The following is a 24,176-nucleotide window of genomic DNA, read 5'->3' as shown; positions in this document are numbered from 1 at the left end:
AGAGGGTTGGTGAAACACATCTAATGGAAATCACATTAGAGAACAGAGCATAGTATCTGCCCAAATGTCTGGGAGTCATTAGGAAGGATCCGGGGTTCATAGACACCTGTACTAAACAAAACAGGAATGAAAAGCAACAATCCTCAACCTACTGGAGAGAAATAACACTTCTGATTCATGTACCATTTTGCAAACACTTTCCCTCCCACACAGAACCTGAAACTCACCAAGGTCAAAAGCCTGGTTTCGCTCTAACCGCTCACAGACCTTCCCCAGTTTTCCCCAACTCTAAACCAGAAGGGACTCTGCTTTAGGGGAATAAGATCTTGCCTAAGGCTGAGGAAATGAGATTTAGCTTCTGCATTGGTATAGCAGAGTGCCAGACATTAAGGAGATGCCAATCAGAAGCTGGAGTTAGGTGTTGTGTTGTACGAGCTCCAGAAAGCTGATCACTGAGCACGAAGAAGCATTTCACAGATCTGTCAGGCTCTGAAATCCAGAGGGTTCCATGAAGGTACTATAGAGAGAAATATACCAGGAGGCCTAAAGGGACGTAAAAAACTGGTTTTGTTTTTGACTAACTTGTTAGCATATATTGTTTATGTACAGTTTTTAGTAAAATAATTTTTAACTTTAGCATTTTAGTGTCTTAAATTCAGTATATACTTCAAAGCTGGTAATCAGAAAAAAGAATCATGCAAAAGTTTTGAAAGTAAATATTACTTAGCAAGGAATACATACTTTTGCTTAAAATCTTTCTGCTTATATTACATAAGCCAAATATAAAATCTTCTAAGTGCTCCTAACACTGAAATATTTTATAGCAACTTGTAAGTGTGTAGAATATATAACAGTCATTATATGAACACACTAAATATTTTAAAACTTAAAATATACTTCCAAACCCTTGTTGTTATACATATTCTGAAATTAACCTGAGAGGATCAGCAGAGGTCATGCTGGCAATACCTGACAAACACATCTCGTGTCTTGTTATTTATGGTAGTTATGTTCTACACGGTTGCTATGAACAATGAACTAGACAAAGCTAGAGAAACTGCCCCGAGGAAATGCAGAGCTAGGGCTAATTCAACTGATTAGAGCATAACCTCGCTTTGTGTGTGTTTGTACTAAAATAACTACAGTACATATACCAGGAGGCTGCTCTATAATTCGTAGGACCTAGCACAAAGTGAGAACATGTAGCCTCTTATTATAAAATTATTAACAATTTCAAGATGGTGACAGGGGTAGCAAGCCAGGTGTTGGGCCTGTGAGACTGCACAGGCTGCATGTTCTTGTAGACGCCTATTACCATAGTAAACTTACAGGAGTGCTACCAGTTCATAAAAGTCCGAAGTTGACATCTGTCACTATAAAAATGAAGCACGGCTTTAATGGTCTTTGGTAGGGACACGCCTGGAGCACAGCAGATGGAAGCTCTCGGTTATTAAGGAACAGAAATGTGGCAACTACAATTCTCAGAGATAGGATCCTTCACTGGAATGTGGAACACATTTCTGCACTGGCCAAGCATCTTCTGCATGCAGAGCAGTGCATGATGGATCCCAACTCCACACTCAGACTGGGTTACAACCTGGGTCAGGCTGCTATAAATGGTTGACCTTGCTGCTGCATCGAGGTAGGAGTTTAAATTCTTTTAGGTTTCTCTAAGTAATTTAATCTAGTCTCTTTCCTGGCATGAAGAGACATCACACGTGCGAATACTGGCTCAACGGGTAATATTTCAAGCTTAGAGGTGCTAATATTTACAATTTGCGCATCAAAAACCTTCCCAAGCCATGTTCCTGTCTGAAATTTCTCATGCATCAGAAGCAAGCTTTGGTTGCAAATTGGTATTCCTAGCCTGACGCCTCATAGTGATTTAATATCATATCGAGGCAGACAGCTGTCAAATAGCCTAGGGGCAGCAGCGATCTAATGCAGAGCCCATCATGTGCCTGGACAGAAGTTTACACTTAATCACTGACTACACTCCTCGGGGCTAGAATACAGAACCTTCCAGCAGGATGTACTTTATAAAAACACCCAGGAAGATGCTCCTGAACCAACTGTCAGAAAGCTAAAAAGTATGAGACAGTTAGGAGCAGGCAAGGGGGCAGCTATAGGAAACAATAACCAATGGAAACATCAAGTAATCAATTAGGAAGACTGACAAGCAGAAGGAAACCCTGAAATACAGTGCATTCACTGCATTTCCTCCTCTCTAGAGACCCGCCTAAAACACAGTCTCTAACTCTTTTCACTGTGTCAACCTGAAAGGTTCACCTTTGCTAGGCAGCTGTGGCAGGCAGATGTTATGAGGTGGAATGACATGGAAACAACTGAACTGCTAAAGGGCCAGGACAGAAAAGACAGCTGTGACTTCCCTTGGCTTTGATTGCAAACAAAAACAAAGGAGGTATAGAATGCCTCAGGAGGAGGCTTTCGTGGTCACCAGGCTTCTTTCTAGAAGCCTGACTACCAGCCTCCATATTATAGTGAGGTGCTTTTAGATGTGGCTGGACCAGCAGCAGGTTTCTGACCTGCAGAACTAGCCTAATACTTTAAGACTGAAGCTAGAAGATATGAGCTGAACGGAACACCACTTGTCACAGCCACTTGACACTGCTCAACACCTAGCCTTCCTTCTGTACCTTTATACACTTGATTGTGTGTGTGTGTTTGTGTTTCTGTGTGCACACGAATACAGCTGCCCATGGAGGCCAGAATAGGGTGTCAAGATTCCCTGGAGCTGGAGTTACAGGCAGCTGTGAGATGTGTGAATGTTGGTATGAGAACTCTGGTCAGTTGCAATAGCAGTACTTGTGCTTAATGGCTGAGTCATCTCTCCAGTCCCTTCTCTGCACCTTTGTAATAAAGTTTATGTTGCTCATTTACATTTTTATTTAAAGTTTTATCATCCAGATCTTGATACAAATTTCTTTCTTGAGGTTCAGACATAACAAATTCTACCTCAGACTGAGTATAAATTTTAATACTCCTTGAAATGAAGCTTCAGGGTTTTAAACACACTCAATGCTATTTCACACCAAGAATGTTGCTGTCAGATGTTCTGGTACTCAAGTGCCCCATTCTGGCAGGAACTGTCAGTTCCCTAGCTTCCTATTTGTCCAGGTAAGAGGATTCAACGTGAGTGAACATTTATGAATTCCTTTTGGGGGATTTTCTCTATATAAAGCACTTTTTTCCCCCTCTGGACCCCATGACTTGTAAATTGGACACAAGCAAGTCATGTAAGAACATAAACAATAATCAGATACAAGGCAAGAGCTAATCCCCACTAATGGGAAATGCAAATCATATCCTCACTGTAAAAAGTTATAGGCATGCAATGTTATAGAAGACGAGATAAAACAGAAATGATTTATAAGAATTAGCATAATCTTTAGAAACAGTTATTAATTGTATCCATATACACAGCAAATCCCATCCCATTTATAGTTCTTTTTTCAAAAAAGACTTAAAGTATTAAAATAATGATGAAAAATACATAGATCCAATACCATATGTAATTCTTTCCATAGATTATTCTACTATGAAAAATAACTAAACTAAAACTAAACTAAAAACATAAAATAAAAATATCTTGAAGAATTTCTACCCATGTTTACCAAAACCAATGTTTTACTGAACTAATTAATTAGTCCATAGTAAGCTACACAAATCAAAATCTTTATGGATGAAAACTTGTATAATAAGTTATCATAGTTATATTTTAAAGCGTTCAAAATAAAAAATAATTTAAAAAAATGGAAAGTATTATAAAATAAATACTGTCTTTGAATTAAACCAGCAAAAGATTATTTTCAAACTTTGGAGAATCACCGGCCCTAAAGCATGGAAACTCGACCCCACTCTGGGAACAAGGTGGTGCTTCACCAGGCAAGTGCTGCTTGGACTCTTGGCCTCCTCAAACAGCTGTCCTTGGACTCAAGGGCATCATGACTCTACACCTTCAGGAGACCTCGCCATCCCCTGCGGTTATGAGGCAGATGGTGTCCCTCAAAGGCAGAGGGCTGCACACTAGATGGTCCTTCTCCCTCAGATACTTTCAAAGATGGGGGCTGCTGTCATCCTCTAAATCCTTATTGTCTCAGTTGGTGCAGGCAGGATAATGGTCCGTGATGCCATTTCCTATGGTACCTGAAATGAAGCTTTTCACATTACCCAAGTGTCTCTGCTGCCCTGACTCAGGAGAAAGACAACAGCAGGCTTTATCGTCAGCTCCTTCCACAGGAAGACCCTGGTTCTCAGGAGTGGGTGGGAGTGGAACTGGCCTCCTCTGTGACTGGGTGGTGCAGACAGACACATGGACTCTTGCCTTGGCCTCTGCTACTGCTCTCGCCATGTCCCTCTTTCCTGCTGTACTAGGTAACATCTGGGAAATGCCTAAGTCACAGAAGAAGTTCAGATAACTATAGTTCCTGACCTGTCCGAGAGGAAGAAGGCGTGGCAAGACTCGGAATACTCAGACATTTCTACCACAACCACAAACTGCCCCCAACACACACTCTGCTGTTGCTCTTTGACCCCAACAGAGTTGCACCAGCATCTTAGCAATGTCCTTCAAGCAAAAGGGCCCAGTTTCCATCTTGTATTTAGCAGTCACATTTCTTCAGTCTCCATCAAACAGAGCTAACTCCCTGACCCTAATACTCTGAATGATGAAGCTCTGGTTATTTTCTAGAATGTGCACCTACTTGGGTTGTGTGACACTGGCTCATGATTAGACTCAGGCACAGACGCTGGGCTGCGGTGTTAATTGGCCCTAGCACATGGTACACAGCTCATTTCGTTGGTTTTGGATAATGGTCAGGCTTCTCCCGTGCTCTCTGGTAGGTATTCCATTCTCTCAGTCTCCACCAACACTGAAGAAGTGAACCAGACCCACTGCTCCTACAGAGCACACGGGGCGAGGTTCCTATGAACCTTTCACGCCACTTTTTTTTTTTTTGTCAACCACCAATAAGTAAGTGCCTGTCCTCTGCATTTCTGTTTAAAGACATCTTATTTAATATATATATAGTTGATTGATTCACACTGAACTCACGGCCAACAGGTCCCTCTTGGGCCTTTTCAATAAAGGTTCCCCAGCACCCACTATCCCCTCTGTAAGCCACTTCACAGCCTGCCAGCACTTAAGAGCAACAGGCAGCACTTGAGCACTGTGTTTGGAGGTCATTTTAAAGAGCCAATTCCTAACTAGCTCACAAAAATCTGAAAAATGTAGCATTAAGCAGAGTGCAAAAGAAAAAAAAAACCTTGTTTACAGCGTGATGGCTGGAAAGAGGCAGAGGCACTGTTCTGACCTCGGTTAAGAGTGTGTACATGAATGACCCAAATTGTTCCCTATTCTGAGAATGATTTATGGCAAATGTGTTGCAAGGATAGAGTCTGAGTCACACAATTTTCTAGTAGGCAAATTTGCAAATACAGAATCTATATGTAATGAACACTGCTGATACTATGCTTTTGAGGCACACAAATTACTGACCTAATTAAGATTAGCAGAATAGATCAAAGGACTCGTACCTTATTCATTTGGTTATAATTTATTAACACACACATGTATATACTGCGTGCACATGCACATGGAGGTCAGAGAACCGCCGGTGTGGTTCCTCAGGTTGCTGTCCACATCCTTTTGAGATAGACTCTCTGTGGTCTGAAATTCACCAAGTAAGCTAGGCTGGCTGGCCACGGAGCCCCCAGGGCCTGCCTGCCTGCCTCTCTCCCCAGTCCTGGGATTATAATCATATGTGACTGTGTTAGGCTTTATTTGGGTTCTGGGGACCACAGTTAGGTTCTCATGCTTGCATGGTAAGTACTTTAATGACTGACCCATCTCCCAGTCCCTCAATATATTTACTTTGATGCTCAGATTGCCGCAGAATTTGCCCACAGGACCTATTCAAGTTGTTCTTACTTTCCTGGCTCACAGACAAATGGATGATGAATAAATATACAACACCGGCAGAGAGGACTGGGCATACCGTCCTTAGTTTCCTCACAGCATTCCTGATAATCTACTTGTAATTTAGAAAAGAATTCAAAACTTGTGACACACAACCAGAATACTCCTTTATCTGGAGACTGAAAAGTAGCACACACCTCTGCACTCGGTACACGCGAGTCCACGGGGGCACGAGGGCTAGGATCCGAGCCACCAGCTCCACCAGGTCACTGGGAGAGTAGCTCCTGTATCGCCCCGATTTCCACAGCTCATACAGCCCAGTTCCACGGATCACCAGGGTGGGGTACAGCTTCAAACCATCAGGACGAAAAGCAGGGTTCTCAAAAAATTCCTATGGACAGATAACCAAAAATTACCCCTCCATTCGTTCTGTCCCCCACAGGGAAGGCTCACACCAGCTTCTCTCCACCTGCAGCAGGCCCGGAGCTGCCCACCCTTTCTGTCAGGAAGTGGACACGGGGATGACAAGATGTCACTGTTCAATAACCCCAATCTGTGCAGCACTACACAGCCCTCCTGTACAGCCTTGTCCAGGCTGCCACCAGTCTCACACTGAGCATTAAGAGGCTACCTTCCTTCCTTCCTTCCTTCCTTCCTTCCAGATGACAACATTTTTAATAATATATATGACTGTTGAAACTTTTGAAAAATTGTGGGAAAAAATTTAAGTCCCTTCAAAACCTACAATGTAAACAAAGGGAAAACAAACAAATCTCTACAATGTTTACAAGAGGGCCCTTTACAGAGGAAGTTGGCTGAGCCCAGGATGTCACACTTTTGTCATCAGTCCAGCTGGCACCACTTCTGGCCTGGGCTAACAGTCCGTTTGTTAACTGACACTGAGCCACTCACCTGGCTCGTCTACTCTGGCACAGATCTCTTCCATCTTACAGTCCCACCTGCTGTTCTTTTATCTGGGAGGCAGCAGGGAGATACCAGGCTTTGTCCTTTCAGGACTTTGCATGGTGCTGATGCTCATCTTGACTGTGTGCCATTGTAGTGGACAGAAGTGGGTTCACAGTCCCGGCCTTCCCATCCCTGCACCCCTGTCAGGATCTATCCAGTCAGCAGTACTCTAGCTCTGGTCCATAAATTTTAAATCGTGCTTTAAAATCTTTGGCTGCACTATCCTCGCAAACCTTCCATGGTTTACACTGCTTTTCAAATAATGTAGCTATAGGGTTTAGATCTCACTGACAGTCACCTTCCTGAATGCTGTATTCTTGTTGCAGCATGCGGTCTTAGAGACATTCTCTTGTTAACTGTGCAATTTCCTTTGCAACATTTCTATTTTACAGATCTATAAGGTCTTTAATAAATATTCTAGACACCCACAAACAGCATGCAGGCAAGCCCTTCTCTGCCTAACCTGAATCTATACTGAGCACATGCCATCAGAAGAGTACTGGTTCTAAGTAACACAGGGCTGCTATGTTCCTTCTGTAAAGACGAAGCTAGACTGAATTGGTCCAGGACCCATGATTAAATATGGGAGTTTAAAACATGGGTTTCTCTCTTTCGCCTCTAAAATCACAAGGCATGATGAAACATTTTTAAAGAATTTTAAACTTAGAAGGACAAAGAATGAGAAAGGAGATGAGGGGGCATGTGGGATGGCACCACGATATGAAAACAGATGAAGCCTGGCACACAGCTTTGAAAGGGAAGAAAACTGTAAGTTAAGAGGCTGATGAAGGCCAGTTCATCACACCACAGTCCCATAGAGCCCACATATCAAAAGCCCTAGGCAGACTGGAACAGACATGGAGTAAAAGCAAACCCTAGATCCATGCTTGCACACGGAAGGACTTGTCTCTACTTCCTGTGCTGGCCGAGAAGCTTTTTTATTTCCTCTAGGGACATGGGACTAAAGGATTCTGGCCAAAAACAATGAGGACAGAAAAGCCAGCATCCCAGCTGACAGGCCATGTGCCTTACCTATGCCACCTGCCACCATATGGAAATAAATGTTTTAACCTACCTCATCTCCATGGAAATGTGAGTGTACCTGTGCTACATGTGCATAAACAACCTCAGTTCCCAAAGCCTAAACATTTTATAGTTTAAAAAAAAAAATCTTTTTTAATGTGTAAAAGTGTCTGTCTACATGTATGGCTATGCACCACATGCGTACCTAGTGCCTAGGGAGGCCAGAAGAATGAGTTGGATCCCTAGAATTGGAGTTACAGATGTTATGAGCTACCACGTGGGTGCTGGGCATAGAGTCCAGGTTCTTAATCACTGAGCCATCTCTCCAGCCCCAAGTCTAGGCATATTTTAAAGCCTGAAAAGAATATATTAAAATACAGTTTTCAATCTGACAACGGAGAGGTAACCATTCTTTATTGTGTTCCTAATATTTTGGAACAGGTTTTAGAGCTTTGAGAATGGAAAACACAAAAATAAACAAGCACGAGCAGAGAGGTGCAGGGAGGTACAGAGGCAATCTGGGTCTGCTGGCTCAAGGCAATACTTACTATAAACTGCTCAATGTCTCTCTCTAGGCCCACATTTGGCAGGTCAGGCATCATATGAGCTACCACTTTGAAACCACAATCTTTGGCCAGGTGGAATGATTCACATGTTGCCTTCACAGTGTGGCCCCTGGGAAGAAAATGCATTACTGGTTAGACAAATAAATGGACAACCAAGTTAATAGGGGTTGGGGTGAGGGTGAGAAGGAGGAAAACAATCCATGAGACAGAGTCACTTGGCTGGGAACAGAACCCCAGAACTCATGTTTACACAGCTATAGAGAGGCCTGGAGGAAAACCACTGCGCTTCTAAGACACTGCTCGGAGGACTGGAAGCAAATGGATAAGGGCCACTGTGCACTCAGATGACATGGCTCAGCACCAGCTGTAAAATCTGCTTATTATTGTAGAATCAACATTAAACAAGGACCATACAGCAGCCAGGCATGGCTGATACTCACTGAGAGTCCTAGTACTTGGGAGGTAGAGGCAGGAGGATTCAAAATTATTCTTGGCTCTATACCAGGATTGGGTACACAGTGGGCAACAAAACCCAAAAACCAACCATGAAGGGGCTTTGACTTGAGGTGTCATTTCATTTAGGATTAGGAAATGTTGGTAGAGGGGTAAACTACAATATGAAGTAGACTGCACCAGTGTGTCAGAGGGTCCATCAGAGAAAGGTTTTGTTGGCACAGGGTCGGATCAAGTCTCTTTGCATTTGCTTTCCTGCCACATCCAAGCAGGAAGCAGGCCTTGATGACAGTTGGGGTAACTAACAATTGAAGCCTTGTGACAATTCCTTCTACCACCAAGATGCTCCCACTTAGCACAGAAAGATCTAGAAGTCATGGGCTCTATCATACTCCTTTTGGATACCCCACTCTCATTTCTAATTAGTTTTCATTAGTGAAGTCCAAAATTCTGGAATGGGACTGGGACTTTCTTCTGAATTCTGCACTCAAGAATTCTACTTCAAAGTCCACTGTATAATATGGTCACAATTATGTTTATATGGCTCTAAAAATCAAATTACAAAAAAAATATCCATGTCCTCAGCTATACTGTCACATGGGAACAGTTGACCCCAGTGGAACATTCTACTGGTGAGCCCTGCTCTAAAGCACACCTTTATTTCTTCAGAGCATCCACAGTGAAACCTCTCCTTCCAAGGCTTCTGGACTTCCCTCCTAGCAGTCACCAAACAACACACACACTGCTTTGCAGGACTCCAGGGTTTCCTGCTTAAATTACTCCAACAGCTGTGGCCAAGTCTGTCTCTTGTCAGCCCCCTTTAAACATCGCCCATACTGGAACAAAAGGGCTCTTACTTAAATGCAGGCATACTCCTATCTTAACTTCCAGCCTGCCTCCTGATTAAAAGCCCAGCTTGGGGGGCTAACTTCCTGGGCCTTTCATAATCCAGCCTCTGCCTGCCCTGTTCTCCCATTCTCAATCAGCTTTCCTTCAGGGCATGCAGCGAGTCTCCTCTGGGCCTCAGCTTACATGTCATTTCTTTAGGAAACTTCCCTGGCATAGCCTGTGACACTACACTCTCCAGCAGCCTTCCTGTGTGAGACCATCCCTACATGCTTGCTCTGCTCAGGTTCCTCGTGCTCCTAGTTGTAGGTACAATACCTATTATTAGATATTTCCTACTTGCTCAGGTTCCTCATGTTCCTAGTTGTAGGTACAATACCTATTAGATTTAGATTTTTTCCTGTGCTTAAAAATATTCAACCAATCTCTGTCACTTAAAGGACCAAGTCCTGGAGCTATCATTCCTTTAGGCTGCTTTAAGTATGGACCAGTGTTTCCTTAACTCTCCTTCACAACCCTGGCCACGTGAAGTGACTTCCAGGTCCATCTCAACACATCTTCCTCTTGAAACCTTCTTTGACACTCTCAGTCAGTGGTAGTTGCTGCCATTTTGAAATCTGAATTTCTGTTTGTTCACCAAGGGGGCAGTGATTTATAAATGTTCTCGTACACTTGACCTTCCCTGTGTCCGCTCTCTCTGGATAGACAGAAGGGAATGTCAAATGACTACACTGAACATGAAGGCACAAGCAGACGATCTGAAGAGCACGGATGGGAGAAGAGATCAAAAAGCCAAATACTTAACTCTGAAACTGGGATCAGGGAAGAGGGGTGAGTACAGAGGAGGCTTGTGCTGGCCACCTGCCACCATCTTACCTGTTGGTATCCCTGGCCACATCTTCATAGACACTTTGCACCCCGATCTCCAGCCTCGTGCAGCCGTAAGTCAACATGTCGCTTAGATGCCGCTTCATGCAGTAATCAGGTCTGGTCTCAATCGTAATTCCAATACACTTTGTGAGGCTTTTCTCAGAATACCTGCAGAGCAGAACTAAAATGACTACACCTGCCACAGTCTGGGGTCATTTCTTCTCAGCCTGCCTTCTCTTAGTCTTTCCAGGATCAGACAGGAGCTAAGTGTGTGGGCTCTGGAGCCGGATAGTGTAAGTTCAAATCCCAGCTCTGCTATTTCCTCACCAGGCACACAGTAATTCTATTAAGCTCTCTGGCCTCAGTATCTTCATCTACAAAACGACGGTAACAATGGTACCCACACTTCACAGAGCTGACACGACTGTACCGGCGCATCCTCATGTCATTACTGTTGTCGTTATTATTCACACGCAGTTAGCTGCAGCCATAATCATCTTGAAAACAGTGATTTCACTGTGAAAAGCTATTTCTCACTTCCTAGCAACCGATTTCACATAAGCAAAACCCATTTGCATTACTTATTTCTCACCGCATCATAGAGCCATCTTAAATACAAGAGACAAAGGGGAGAGGGGAGCAGCGTGGGCTGCAGGGATCATTCGGGTGAAACGTCTAGCTTCTAGGAATGTGCAAAATTAGGGAGGGTTTTTTGTCTCATCAAGTCTAGATACAAGAGCGTGAGGACCACCTTGGATTTAAGTTATCTGAGACAATGGCCTTACTCCTGGCCCAAGGTCAATCATCTGTCAGGGGGCTGGTGAGGTGGAGTGGCAGGAACTCGGTGATGGAGGTCACTGTGGTCAACACTGGCCCCTGACTATCAACTGAGAGGTGTCCTATCACTCCATTTACCTCAGGAAGACACTGAAGCTCAAGGGGAATAGACATCTTATTCAAGATACACAGGGAATAAAATCTAAGTTAAGAGTTGAAGGCAGGCCTGTCTGTCTCGGCATCTCTAACCTCCTAACTGTGACCTTTCTTCTCTGCTCCTGTTCTCACAGGCCGGGTGGAAAGACCAAGGGAAGCCTTTTGCAGTTATTTATTCCGCTTCTTTCTAAAGAAGTTTTGAAAAGCAGATATCATAATGATTTGTAACTTAGCTGCATTTCTTCATTTTTATGTGTCAATTAAAACTGACTAATTTAAAATTATAATAATTACTCAGAGTGTGAATAATCACTGAGCTGCAGGACTGGCTGTACGTACAATCTCATCTAACACACTGGAAGTGTTTTGTATCACGTGACATCAGCCGAAACATAGAGGAGAGAGACAACCTAAGAAATGAATGATGAGAAAAGAACGCTCACAGCTTATCAAGTGCTGTTTAGGACAGGGCAGTAGCTCCTCTGTCCTCTCTCAACGTCTCAAAGCCCTGTGCCTGTCAAATAGGAGGACAGGAGTACACAGCGGCACAGTTCTCACCTGCTCCCAACAGCAATCACGGGCTCCAGGGAACTATATGAAATTAAAAGAAACAGAAGGAAAAAAAGAAAGAGAAAAAGAGAAAGAAAAGCTAACCAACCACTGTGGAGAAAGCAAATTATATAAATGGATGAAAGACAGAGCTAGAACACTCTGAGTGTATTTCAAAAGAGTAACTGAAAGCACCCTGGCACCCAGATTCTAACATGTGCCACAAACCTTCCTATTAACTGATATTTCTCAAAAGCCACAGCCTTAGGCAAGAGAGCCTGGGCTCAGTGACAGCTCCATCACTGGGAAAAACCAGAGAGGTAGCAACAGCAGCAGGGGGACCTGCCCAGATGAGGCTGCCACTAGCATGACGCTGCCACCTTGGGAATGAGAACACAGCACAGGACACAGAGGTAAATGTTATGCTCAAAAACTTAACTCCATCTCAAAAATGTCTTTCCTCTGGGGAAACGTGGAGAATGAGAAACAACTCACATTTTAAAAAGCCAGTGGTGGCGCATGTCTTTAATCCCAGCACAAAGCAGAACTCTCTGAGTTCGAGACCAGCCTAGTCTACAGAGTGAGTTCCAGGACAGCCTGGGCTACAGGGAAACCCTGTCTCAACCCCCCCCCCAAAAAAAAACCCCAAACAAACAAAAGGGCCAGTATTTTAGAGTTCCTTTCAGAATCATATTTCTATCTGAAAAGCAATGAAGTAGAAATTCGAATCAAATTTGAACAATAAAAACAACAGTGTGGCATCTTCCATGAGCTGCAGTGTCTATTGTTGCTATGGAGTCCGCTACTTTAGTAAACCTGCTGCCTCGTTTAAGAGATGGAAGGATGTCTATGGGACTATTCTTTCTTGTATGCTTGTATGTGTAGACAAGACGCTACTTAGCCCGAGCATTTCAGGGTCTGCTCCATAACCCCCCTATCATTTAGCCAGCCACTTAGCCAGAGAGCCTCTCTTTCAGTACTGCAATCAACACCTCACCTTCTTGGGATTTAGACTTCTTAGATTCTGGGGCAGAGAGGAGCTGTTTTTCCAAGAGACAGAGCCAGGACTTGGACTAAATCGTCCCGCCAGGTCTACTGCTTTTTAATGCAGCCAGGGGGTTGTCTTAGGAAGGCTGCAGGGCTGCACTGAACCTACACATTTCCTGCAGGTTACCACTATGTAAGAAGCTCATGCCCTCTAAGAAACATAACAAGTCAATAATGTACACTGCAGGAGCTGTTCACAGTGGGCAGAGAGCAGGGCAGAGGGCAAGGAGAGCCTCACCTTAGAAATTAAGAGCAACAAAACCCATGCCAACCAGGTCTCAACTCTGCTCAAAGACATTCACATCCTGCGACATCTCAGAACCCTTGGTGAGTGCCCTGTGTTAATCCACACCACAAAGCTAGGCTGTTATTCATGGTTATGTCTGCTTCTCTTTTCAGATGGGGCTCCCAGCAGGCCCAACAATGTTCAGTGACTAACAGCTTACGAGTTCTGCACTAACTCCTCCCATCAAAACAAAGAAATGAACATGAAGGATGAATAGGTGAATCTGTGCAGCTGGGACAAAGGAGGACTCTCTCCCTTCCCACAGCCTCTAGATGACCCTGCTGGCGATCTGCCCTCTTCAAACAGTAGAGGTGTCTTGCTTTAGGTCAAAGGTTCTGGACAAACTAAAAATCTACTAGTTTTTAATCCCAGATTTGCTTTCCAGTCAAGCTATAGAATCCCAAACTCAATCCATTCTAGCTAAACTGAGAAGCAGATGAGGGCACAATCTCAACACTAACTTCTAGTGTTCACAATCTACCAGCTCTTCCCATCGTCTACAGGCCCCAAATGAGTTGTTCTTTGGACTGATGAAGATGTGCTTGGACTACTGACACCTGGGTTATTACTGAATGCCTCAGAACCACAAGCACAGAACAAAGGTCCTTTTATAAAACTATTGCTATACCTGGAAACTCCCTCAATAAAATCTGGTACTTCTCATAATCCGTGAAGCTCTAGACTTAAGCCACTGGGCTTAGAGGATTCATCCTCCCATTTTGGAGATCGTAATCCAATTTCTTTCTAGAGACTGGTTATGCTAATAGGATCTAAAAGCCAACAGTCTCTGCCCAATATAATTGAAAAAGTCAGAGAACTACCAGGAAAAGCTGAGCTGCTAACACTGAAGATAAGAGAAAACCAGGCACCCTATCACACTAGTCATGGCTGACGACACTAGAGCAGTGCTTGACATTCTTGGTTTTGATTCTTTCCATAGTTTAATGTTTTATAGTCATGATGAGATCGCTGAGGGACCAGGAGGAACAGAAAAAATGTCGCAGGTACAGCATGCTTTGACTGTCATAACCATACTGGAACTTAGGGGCTGAATGCACAGGTGGATCACCCAAAAGCTGCCCTGACAGAGGTCATGGCTAAGTGAAAAACACAGTGTGGACACGTCTTTTAGATCAAAAGTACTCCAATAAAAGTCTTCACATCACAAACGCCAGAGACAATCACCCAGGGGACACTTTAGTCCCCTATTTTATTTTCCATGACACGAGGGAGGGTAGAGCACAGAATATGTGCTCACAGCAGAGGACAAGGCCAGGCGAGGAGAGGAGTCCGCCAGGCACAGAGCAAGAGCTCCTGACTTCCAGCTTTCTGGGCGCCCGAGGCAGAGGCCAGGAGGCCAAGATCAACCTCGTACGGAAACTTCATGAGGGCATTTCCACTTTGCCCATGCCACAGCCACCAAGTGCCTCTAACCTCTAACCTTCAGGTAATGTCCTTATTACTTTCTCTTAAGACGTTCTCTATCAAGGGATACAGAGCAAACCAAGTATACAGAATCATAAAACAATGGAATTCAATGAAATGAGCATTCTCTGTTAGTGAAAACTAAAATATGGGGGGGGGTGACTAAACCAGTAGACATAAAGCCAACCAATATAGATTAATCATCACTAATTATACCAAATGTTAATACCACCAAACACTGCAATTAAATGGCGCACATTATCAAAATAGGCAACTCTACCTACTCCCTGCTCCCACAAGACCCAAGTACTATCGGATTCTGTCTAGAAGAAACCCAGTTGCTCTATAACAGCACACAAGGGTAGAAAGTAAGCCAGCGGAAAGATCTCCGGGGCTGACAGGAAGCACACGAGGCTGTATGACAGAACTAACATCCAATAAAATAAACCTCCTAGTGGGGGTTGTCGTCACTAAGGGCTGCCCTTGAAGGGCTGTGTCAATAGCTTTCTCCGCCAGGATTCTTCCTATCGCGTGCTAAAACCACAGTCTGGAACCTCCAAAAGCACAAGTAAGGACAACAGAGCTTTTCTGTCTAAGCTGATATGCTGGGCGTTGCAGTGTCGCATAGCTCACTAAGGCTAACACACTAGGCTGTGTAACACCAGACAAGGCAGAATTTACTTCCTTGCCAACACACATGCCATGATTCACTAAGAGGGAGCACATACCTGGGTCATAAAACAAGTTTCCACAAATTAAATAAAAGAAAAAAAAAAAAACCCTCAAATTGAACTGCATAGGCACTCTGAACAAAATGAAATCAAATCAGAAATCAGTAAAGTATCAAACAAAACCTCACTGGCCCGAAATATAGAAATCAAACAATTTCCATATAATCCCTGGAATTGGAGAATAGAAAAGCTATTACATAAAAAATTTACAATGAATAATTAAAATATATTACAATAATAATTTAAAATATAAAAATGCATGGTATTTGCATAAAGAAATGCCTAGAAAGTGGTAAGGTGGATCTCTGAATTTGGGACCAGTCTGCTCTACAAAGTGAGATTCTATCTCAAAATAAGAAAAAAAGAAAAGAGCAGTCTAAAAAAAACCCACTTTCAATACTAATATTACAATAGAAAAAGGATGGTCAAACTTCCACATCTTACTTAAGTCACTAAAAAAGGAACGACCCAGGGGCTGAAAATGTGACTCAGTAGTTAAAAACAGGTGCTACTCTCGCAGAGGGCCTGAGTTCAGTTCCCAGCACCCCTTATTCCAGTTCCAGAAGATCTGACATACTCTTCTGGCTTCTGTGGGCACCTGCACACACATGCATATACATACATACATGTAAACAGACATACACATAAAAAAAATGAAAGAAAATAAAAAAGTAAAAGCAATAAATGTCTTTACTGAAGATTGCTAATGGGAAGTAAAGGAAATCTAAATAAATGAGGAAACATGTCATTTCATGACTGACAACTTGGCAACTCTCTCCCTAGAGACTGTGTCCTATCATTTGAAAACACCCTAACTCTATCACACTTTGCAAGAACACCGGTCACTGCCAGCTGATTCTGAATTTTACAAAGACATGTAAATGGTTCAGCCTATCTACAGCAGTCTTGCTAATCAATTACAAAGTTGGAGGAGGTATACCATTTGTCTTCAAGACGGTACAGTAATCAAAACAGTGCAGTACTTGTCTAAAAGCCCAAACCTGCCAGTGGCATTGCACTGTGTGCTCCACAGGTATAGTCCTTTGATTCTAACAAAGGATTGATAAAATCTAAACGGGAAAGGGGAGCTTTAAAAAAATTATCTTGAAACAATTCACTTTCCATACTGGAAAAAAAAAAAAGGAAACCTTGACTACCTCACAGTGCAGATAAAAATTAATTCAAGAGGGGCTCAGAGAGCTAAATGTGAAAACGGAAATTTTAACTAGGTGACAACATAGGAGACTAACCTTGTGTTCTGAAAACACGTGGTTTTGTAACAATACAGAAAGCAAATGTTAAGAAAGAAAAAATTAGTCATATTAATTCTGCCCTAAGAGATCATCAATAGAATAAATAGTCAAGTACAGACGAAGTTCTTGAATCAAGGGCATGTAACACTCTCCTACCACCCCCCGAAAAAAAGAAAAAAAGAGAAAAAGATTAAACACTTCACAAAGGAAATATAATCAGACAGCATAAGCGTACACTCAAGTGCTCAATGACATTAGTCATCAGGAAAATGCAAATTAAAACCACAATAGATGCCATTACACACCCACCAGAATGGCTAAAATTAAAAGGACTGACAACAGCATGTACTGGTGTGGATGCAGAACCACCAAGTGCTCGCCCATTAGAGGTGGGAGTACAAACTGCACAACCGTTTCTAGCTGGCAGTTTTTCATAAAACACTAACAAACCTAGCAATTTCCGTTACTACCCAAGAGCAACACATACGTTTAACCATAAAACAACTTGAACAAAACTGGTCACAGAGTTCTATTCATAAAGCTGTCAACTACAAGCAGCCCCATGTCCACTGACAGAAGGATGGATACACACACTGTGGTCCATGTATCCAGCAGAACACTGCTTGGCACTAAGTGAGCAACTGCAGATGCACGTAACAACACTGTTCACTGAAAGAAGCCTTCCACAGGAGACTACGTGATGGGCATGGGCATGATTCACCTAAGGCAAGTGGGCAAAAAACCAAAACCACCAGAAGAACTGTCAATTCTGGGAGGCGAAGGTGAGGGAGGAGTTTCTGGAGGAGCATAAAAGAACTCTGGTGAGGGGCTGGAGAGATGGCTCAGTGGTTAAGAGCAATGACTGCTCTTCCAGAGGACCCGGGTTCAATTCCCAGCACCCACATGGCAGCTCACAACTGTCTGAAGATCCAGTTGCAGGAATCTGACACCTTCACACCAATGCACACAAAATAAAAGTTAAATAAACCCTAAAAAATATTAAAAAAAAAAAACTCTGGTGACACAAATATTCTGCACTACTTAACTATTTTCTCAGGGTTTTGTTAAGTAAGTAGTTCAGGCTGGCCTCAAATTTGAGACCCCCTGCTTCTGCCTCTTGGTTGCTAGGATGACACCACAGTTGGCAATGTTCTGAATTTTAACATTTGTTTTATTACACAGGTCTGTCAAAGCACACCAAGGTAAGTTAAGTCTGTGTATTCTGCTGTGTATAAACTTCCAGGGAAAACCACCACATGGAATGCTAGTTAACAAGGCACGTGGCAGAGCATCTGGGAGGACAGCCCAGGTGAGAACATGGAGTTCTCTAGGGTACTCAGCATTTCCTAGCATTCTAGCTTTCCCAAGATGCGCAAGGACACAGTTGCAGGATTTAAAGCCACTGCTGAGGGAAGAGAGGAAGGAACGGAAATGAATTTAAAAATCTATGAGGAGAAGGTATGACTCACTGGCTTCTCATGGGTAACTACCCTCTGAAACTGCATCTTGTGAAAACAGTCAAGGCACACTGAACGCAAAACGGGTTCTGGGCAGAGCTGATTAAAAAGGAATAAAACTCCTTTAGAAGATTGTTCTGAGCTATCTGGCAACATTCGCACTCTGGTGACCGGTGACTCAGAGGCACTATGGTCTTTTCTCCCAAGTGAAGATGTTTTATGAGATGACAGTACTCAGTAACTGTCAGTCTCTGGAGAGCTGAAGAGGCTCAGGCAATGGGATAGTGATTACCAGTCAGTGGCCTGCGGGATTCAACAGCATTCCCAGGGCCAGGCCTGCGCTGTCCTTGAGCAGACCTGTGTTCCTCCACTTTCTGCCTGCAAAGGTTTCAGACTTCTGGCTACCTGCTGGCCACAAACAATAACCAGGTTCACACTCTTGGGCTCTTTTGAAGTCTAATCCTAATCTTTGCAGTTAAATAGACAAACAAACAAACAAGCAAACCTTTAACTACTCAGGTTAGACACAGGAAGACCAAGGAGGGACACTTGAGTCTTTAGTGTGACCCTCAGGATGCTTAACCTTCAAGACTGGTGACTTGCCTGCCACCTCATAGAACTGAAGGCCAAGTTTAAAATGAACCCTTGAGCTGGGCGGTAGTGACACACACGCCCCTTTAATACCAGTACTTGGGAGGCAGAGGCAGGCAGATCTCCATGAGCTTAAGGCCAGCTTGGGCTATACAGAGAAACCCTGACTCCAAAATTCCAGACACATCTTGTCCTACTGAGCAAACTCACATCAGTGCTGTAGCTGGGCTGTGCAATGAGGAAATGTCTACTGTGGCTCAGTACTGAGCCAGGTCCACGAAGGGAGGTGGGCTGCTCTGGAAAACAACTTCTAAAAGAATACATCAGACCAAAACCAGTTTTCCTGGGCTCTTCTTTCATTCACAACGATGCTAACATTTGAAAACAGTTTTGTTCCTAGCTCAGTTCAGAAACTACTGCCTCAACTGACACAAAATGTCCCTTAAACACTTTATTATAGAGAGTTGTATGAAGAATCGACCTCAACAAAGCAAACAAGAGCTCAAAATAGGCACTTTTCATATTGCCTCACAAAGGACAGAGACGGGAGTGGGGAGAGAAGGGGTCAAGACACCAGTCCACTGAGGTGGCTTCATGGCTCCTGGCTTGCACTTTTATTACTTCCTAGGAGCCATTCATGAGATTTGCTGCAACAAAGGCTCAAGTCAGTAACATTTTTTAAAGCTAAAAGCAGAGCGCCCCCTTGAGGTAAAGAACAGAATGAGCCTATGCCGGCCATGGCCAGGCAGCCCCAGAAGAGGCTTTGTCCCCTCGTGGGCTTTTTGGACACACATCGTGATCCAAATTGAGTGAATTACAACATAAAACCCAATTTTTATCACAAAAATAGATGACTTATCGCCAAATACTCTGAGCACCAAAATATTTAGCACCAAACTGTAGCAAGATTGCCAACATTTCAGTTGATGAAAATGTCAGAGCAGCTGCACCCCAGAGACTCAGCATTTGCTTGGTCGGCCTGCTCCATAAGTACTCAGGGCTCAAATTCCACATGGAAAACTCAGAACCAATTCACAGGAGAGGTATGCCTTAACACAGATATAGCTGAACTTCACATATATAAACACTGTAAATATGGCTGACAAGATGGTTTATCTGTGCCATGTATCTGTAATCCCACTTTTTCTGCTGTGAGATGAGAGACAGACAAGGGTCACTTGGCAGCTCAAGGGCTTGGAAGCCTGGAAGGTAAGGCTCAGCAGCAGACTAAAGAGTCGCTGCGGCGGCAAAGCAGAAGCAGAGGACTGAGAGCTGTCTTCTGACCTCCACACAGCGCCATACATTTTAAAAAGAAATAATTTAAAAGTATTTAATGTAAGTAAATAAATCTTCCCAAGCTTAGGTACATATAGAGCCCTTTTCTCAACCCAGGTTTCTTAAGTTGAAGGTGTGTATTTGTGTGCACGTGCATGCACGCACATGTGAGGAAGAAGCCAGAGGACATCAGGCTCATTGTCACGTGAGAAGATTCAATGGTATTGAAGATAACACTGCTGGGGATTTTAGAAGCGAATGTGCTCAGTTGGGAACCCAGAGTCGCTCCTGCCACTATGGCTCCGTCTTGGACTAATGGAGGCTAGTCCCCAACACACACTTTGACCACACTTGTCACATCTGACTCTGAGTACAAAGAGGAGTGAGCTGAGTCACATCATCACCCCTCTGTTCTAAAGTTTGCAGACTGAGGGTTTCACTAAGCATGACTCATATTCACGAATGACCAACGTTTTGAACGAATAGTAAAAATAGATGCCATCCCATCTAGCTACCGAGGTCCTTGCGGAACAAGTCACATACCCAGAAGTCTAGATTCAGGAACACAGAGTTTACCAGTATTTATCAGTCAAACACAAGCACTTGCTCACCACACATTCTTCCAGAGGATCAATCTTTTATGCAACCCCTCAAGCTATCCCTAACTTCTATTTACATTTATGAAACACCATCTTTATTTAAATTTCACAAGCCCAAAGGAAAGCAACTGGGGGAAGGAAGGGACAAAGGAAGGTGTAAGCTCATTCCAGGGGGTAACCCTACCAAGGTCATCACTGTTGATCTCTGATAGCACAGAGTGACCACTCAAAGTCCATTCTCATGTGTATTCAGGCTTTAGCTTCAGGTCAAAAAGCTCCCCTCATGTCCATTCTTGGCCTGATACTGTTTATCACCACACAAAAGCCTACGAGGCAGCACTATTTCACCCACCTTATAATCAGCAGCAGGACAGTCTTCATCCCTTTCACAAGAGAAGCCAAAGTCTGATGGTGCTAGGGGTGTTGGAAAGAGAACCACTCTCTTTTTAACATTCCGGTGCCTGCGCGCACGCAAACACACACACACGCAACACACACACACACACCTTTTACACCTAGCAATTTCTAACTTCAGGCTCTGAAGGTAGCCTGGGGTTTCTATTCCCACTCTGCCATCAACTACCTGTGTTAAGCCTGGGTAAGCTGCTTTACATCTCTGGGCTCTGTATTCCTCCAACGTAAAGCAGAGGAAATCTGAACACCACACTCAAAGGCTTACTGTGAAGTGAATCACAATGGTTCCACGTACATGGAACATGGTTCCACAACAAATGTAAGCCTCCTTTACTCTCAGCTCTTCTTCCTCCTTCCTCAGTGATGATCTTGGCCTGAGACAACCACACAGATAGGCCTGGGTAGACACATACATGATGGGACCGTACAGCACAAACTGTTCTGAACATTGCTTTTTGTCTTAGCACATCTTGGAGATGCAAAACTCTTGTACTGGATGAAACCATTCCTCCCCGAGGCTGTGAATATCACCCATGACCAAAAATCTCCACTGTGTACCTGCAGCCAAGACTTCCTTTTCTGGACCCTACAGGACATCTCTACATACATCATGGGCATTTCAAAGATAACAAACCAAAAGTAAACTTCTTAATTTCCTCCATCAAACCTGAGCTTTCCTATGGCTTTTCCACCTTAGCATATGTCATTTCCATCCAATTACTCAAGCATCCAACGAAGGCTTGGCTTTTGATGCCTCTAATCAGTCTCTTCTCCATCATCACTGCCACTACCCTTGGTGAACCAAGGAGAGAAGGAAGCTTAGAGGCTTCTCACATTCCCATGGTAACCCTCTAACCTGTCAGTCAGAAGACAGTTCAATGACCTTGCCTGTTAACAAAGATGTGTTGGCTTGAAACAACATACTTCTACATTTCATACAAACTCCAGCTCCTTGAAATACATAATTTGGCCCACGTTGAGTCTTTCAATGTCACCTGAGGACATTCCCTTGCTCACTGGAGTATAACCCAGTGGCCTGTGGAAAGAGCTCTCCCTTCTCAGTGTCCTCCTTGTGCCCTAAGGAAGGTCTCAGACTTGCCGTCGTACAGCAGGACCGTGTCACACCAGGCCCTTTCCATCACACTCTTTACTCTATATAAAAGGAAAGTACCACAAGGACACACAGTTCTGTCTTGTTCACCATGCTGTGCCCACTGCCTGTAACTGCAGAGACATGCGGCGGTTTGAGTTAGAATGGCCCCCAAGGGCTCATATATTTGAATGCTTGGTCACCAGGAAGTGGAACTCATTAGAACAATTAGGAGGTGTGACTCCATGAAAATAATTCTTTACCATACACAGACATACACAAAGAAAGAAAGAGTACAAGAAACTCAGAATCTATACACAGAAAGGATCAAATCTTCACAGGTAGCTGCTAGGAGGATGAGCAGACGATCACTCAGAGTGAGAAAATAGGGCTTCTTACTTGATTGCCTCATGAACATTGTTTGAAGTGTGGCCTGATAAAGCATCATGCAAATTTCGGATAAAATAATCTCTGTATTCTTCTGGAAGGGCCATGAACGTTCCACCCATCACAATGAATTCCACCTTGTCCACGGAGTGACCAAGCTGCTTTAGCTGGAAGAAACACACATTCATCAGAGCATCACACTAGAGAAGCTGCAGGATTTCCAATTTCATCTTATAGTCGCACCAGCACAGTTCACAGTAAAACACATGTTGTTAATTCAGTGCCTTTAAAAAACAATTCCTGGGGGGTTGGAGAGATGGCTCAGAGGTTAAGAGCACTGGCTGCTCTTCAGAGGTCCTGAGTTTAATTCCCAGCAACCATCTGTACTGAGCTCTGGCGCCCTCCTCTGGCGTGCGGGCATACATGGAGGCAGAATGCTGTATACATAATAAATAAATCTTTAAAAAAAGAACAAAAAACAAAAACAATTCCTGCTCAAAAAAGATGGGAGAGAGAGAGAATTAAAACTGAAGCAGAAGCCAGACTTCAATGCTGACAGTTAAATAGGAACTTAACAACAGGAAGAGTTTTAAGATATAACAGAATATAATAAATAAAAAAAAAAATCAATATAATGTAGTATCAAATACTGCAAAAATTTACTGATCATATATTTTATGTCTGACTTCACAGTAGAAACACACAGTGGCAGGTGATGCATAACCTGGACTTAGTGCACAGGGAGAAAGATGAGTACTAGTTAGAGTGAGACTTCAAGATGCAATCTAAAGATGACTGTGGGCACAGGCCCTCAAGATGCTACTGGAAAACCAAAGCACTAACTGACTGCCCCAAAATGAAATATCGCATCTTCCCTACTTCAGGGCAGAAGGCACAACTGTCCACTGGGGCAGCTACAATAAGCCTGGATTTGAAGTTTTTAAAGTTTTTAAATTTCTTGTTGTATGTTAGGTATAAGGAAACTGGATCAAAATGTCAAGTTATGAACTAGAATATATCATGTAATGACTATCTCCATGGAACCTTTCAAAAATAGTTGTTTCTGAAGTACCAAGTAGCAACTGCTGTTACTGTGTCTGTGCATCTGAGTGAGCGTCTCCCCATCAACATTACACGGCCAACAGAAAACGGTCCTGGTAGCATCTACAAAAGCTCCTGCCAGGATTCCAAGCAAACTCCACACTCACCTCCAGAGGTGGAGACCAACCCCACTGCCACTGTCACTGTTTCCCATGGCTATACTACACGTACAGTTAGAAAAGAATTGTTACTCTATGTGATTATCATCATGTCTAAACCTAGGATCTTCAAACATTTTTAGTAAGTATACCTTTCATACTCTGTTAAGACAGTTTTCCATCCTGTGATGGCTATTCTTGGTTGTCAACTTGACTACATCTGGGATTAACGAAAACCTAAACGACTGGGCACACCTGTGAGGGATTTTTTTCTTAAT

The 24,176-nt window shown here is 43.4% G+C and overlaps 1 protein-coding gene across 1 annotated transcript in view; it reads right to left on the bottom strand.

The window, feature by feature from the left end:
- Elp3 (elongator acetyltransferase complex subunit 3) overlaps window positions 1–24,176 on the bottom strand; it is a 62,605-nt gene that overhangs the window by 21,370 nt on the left and 17,059 nt on the right. Inside the window, exons 7-10 of the mRNA XM_057786527.1 lie at window positions 22,712–22,866; window positions 10,669–10,830; window positions 8,476–8,602; window positions 6,136–6,329 (exon numbers count right to left, since the gene is read on the bottom strand). Of these exons, the coding sequence (XP_057642510.1) occupies window positions 6,136–6,329; window positions 8,476–8,602; window positions 10,669–10,830; window positions 22,712–22,866 (638 nt within the window). The remainder of the gene's footprint in view (window positions 1–6,135; window positions 6,330–8,475; window positions 8,603–10,668; window positions 10,831–22,711; window positions 22,867–24,176) is intronic.

The sequence above is a fragment of the Chionomys nivalis genome, chromosome 12, assembly GCF_950005125.1.
Source record: "Chionomys nivalis chromosome 12, mChiNiv1.1, whole genome shotgun sequence".
Classification (NCBI taxonomy): Eukaryota; Metazoa; Chordata; class Mammalia; order Rodentia; family Cricetidae; genus Chionomys; species Chionomys nivalis.
The sequence above is the reverse complement of the archived record's forward strand: the minus strand, read 5'-3'. Positions and strand labels throughout refer to the sequence as shown.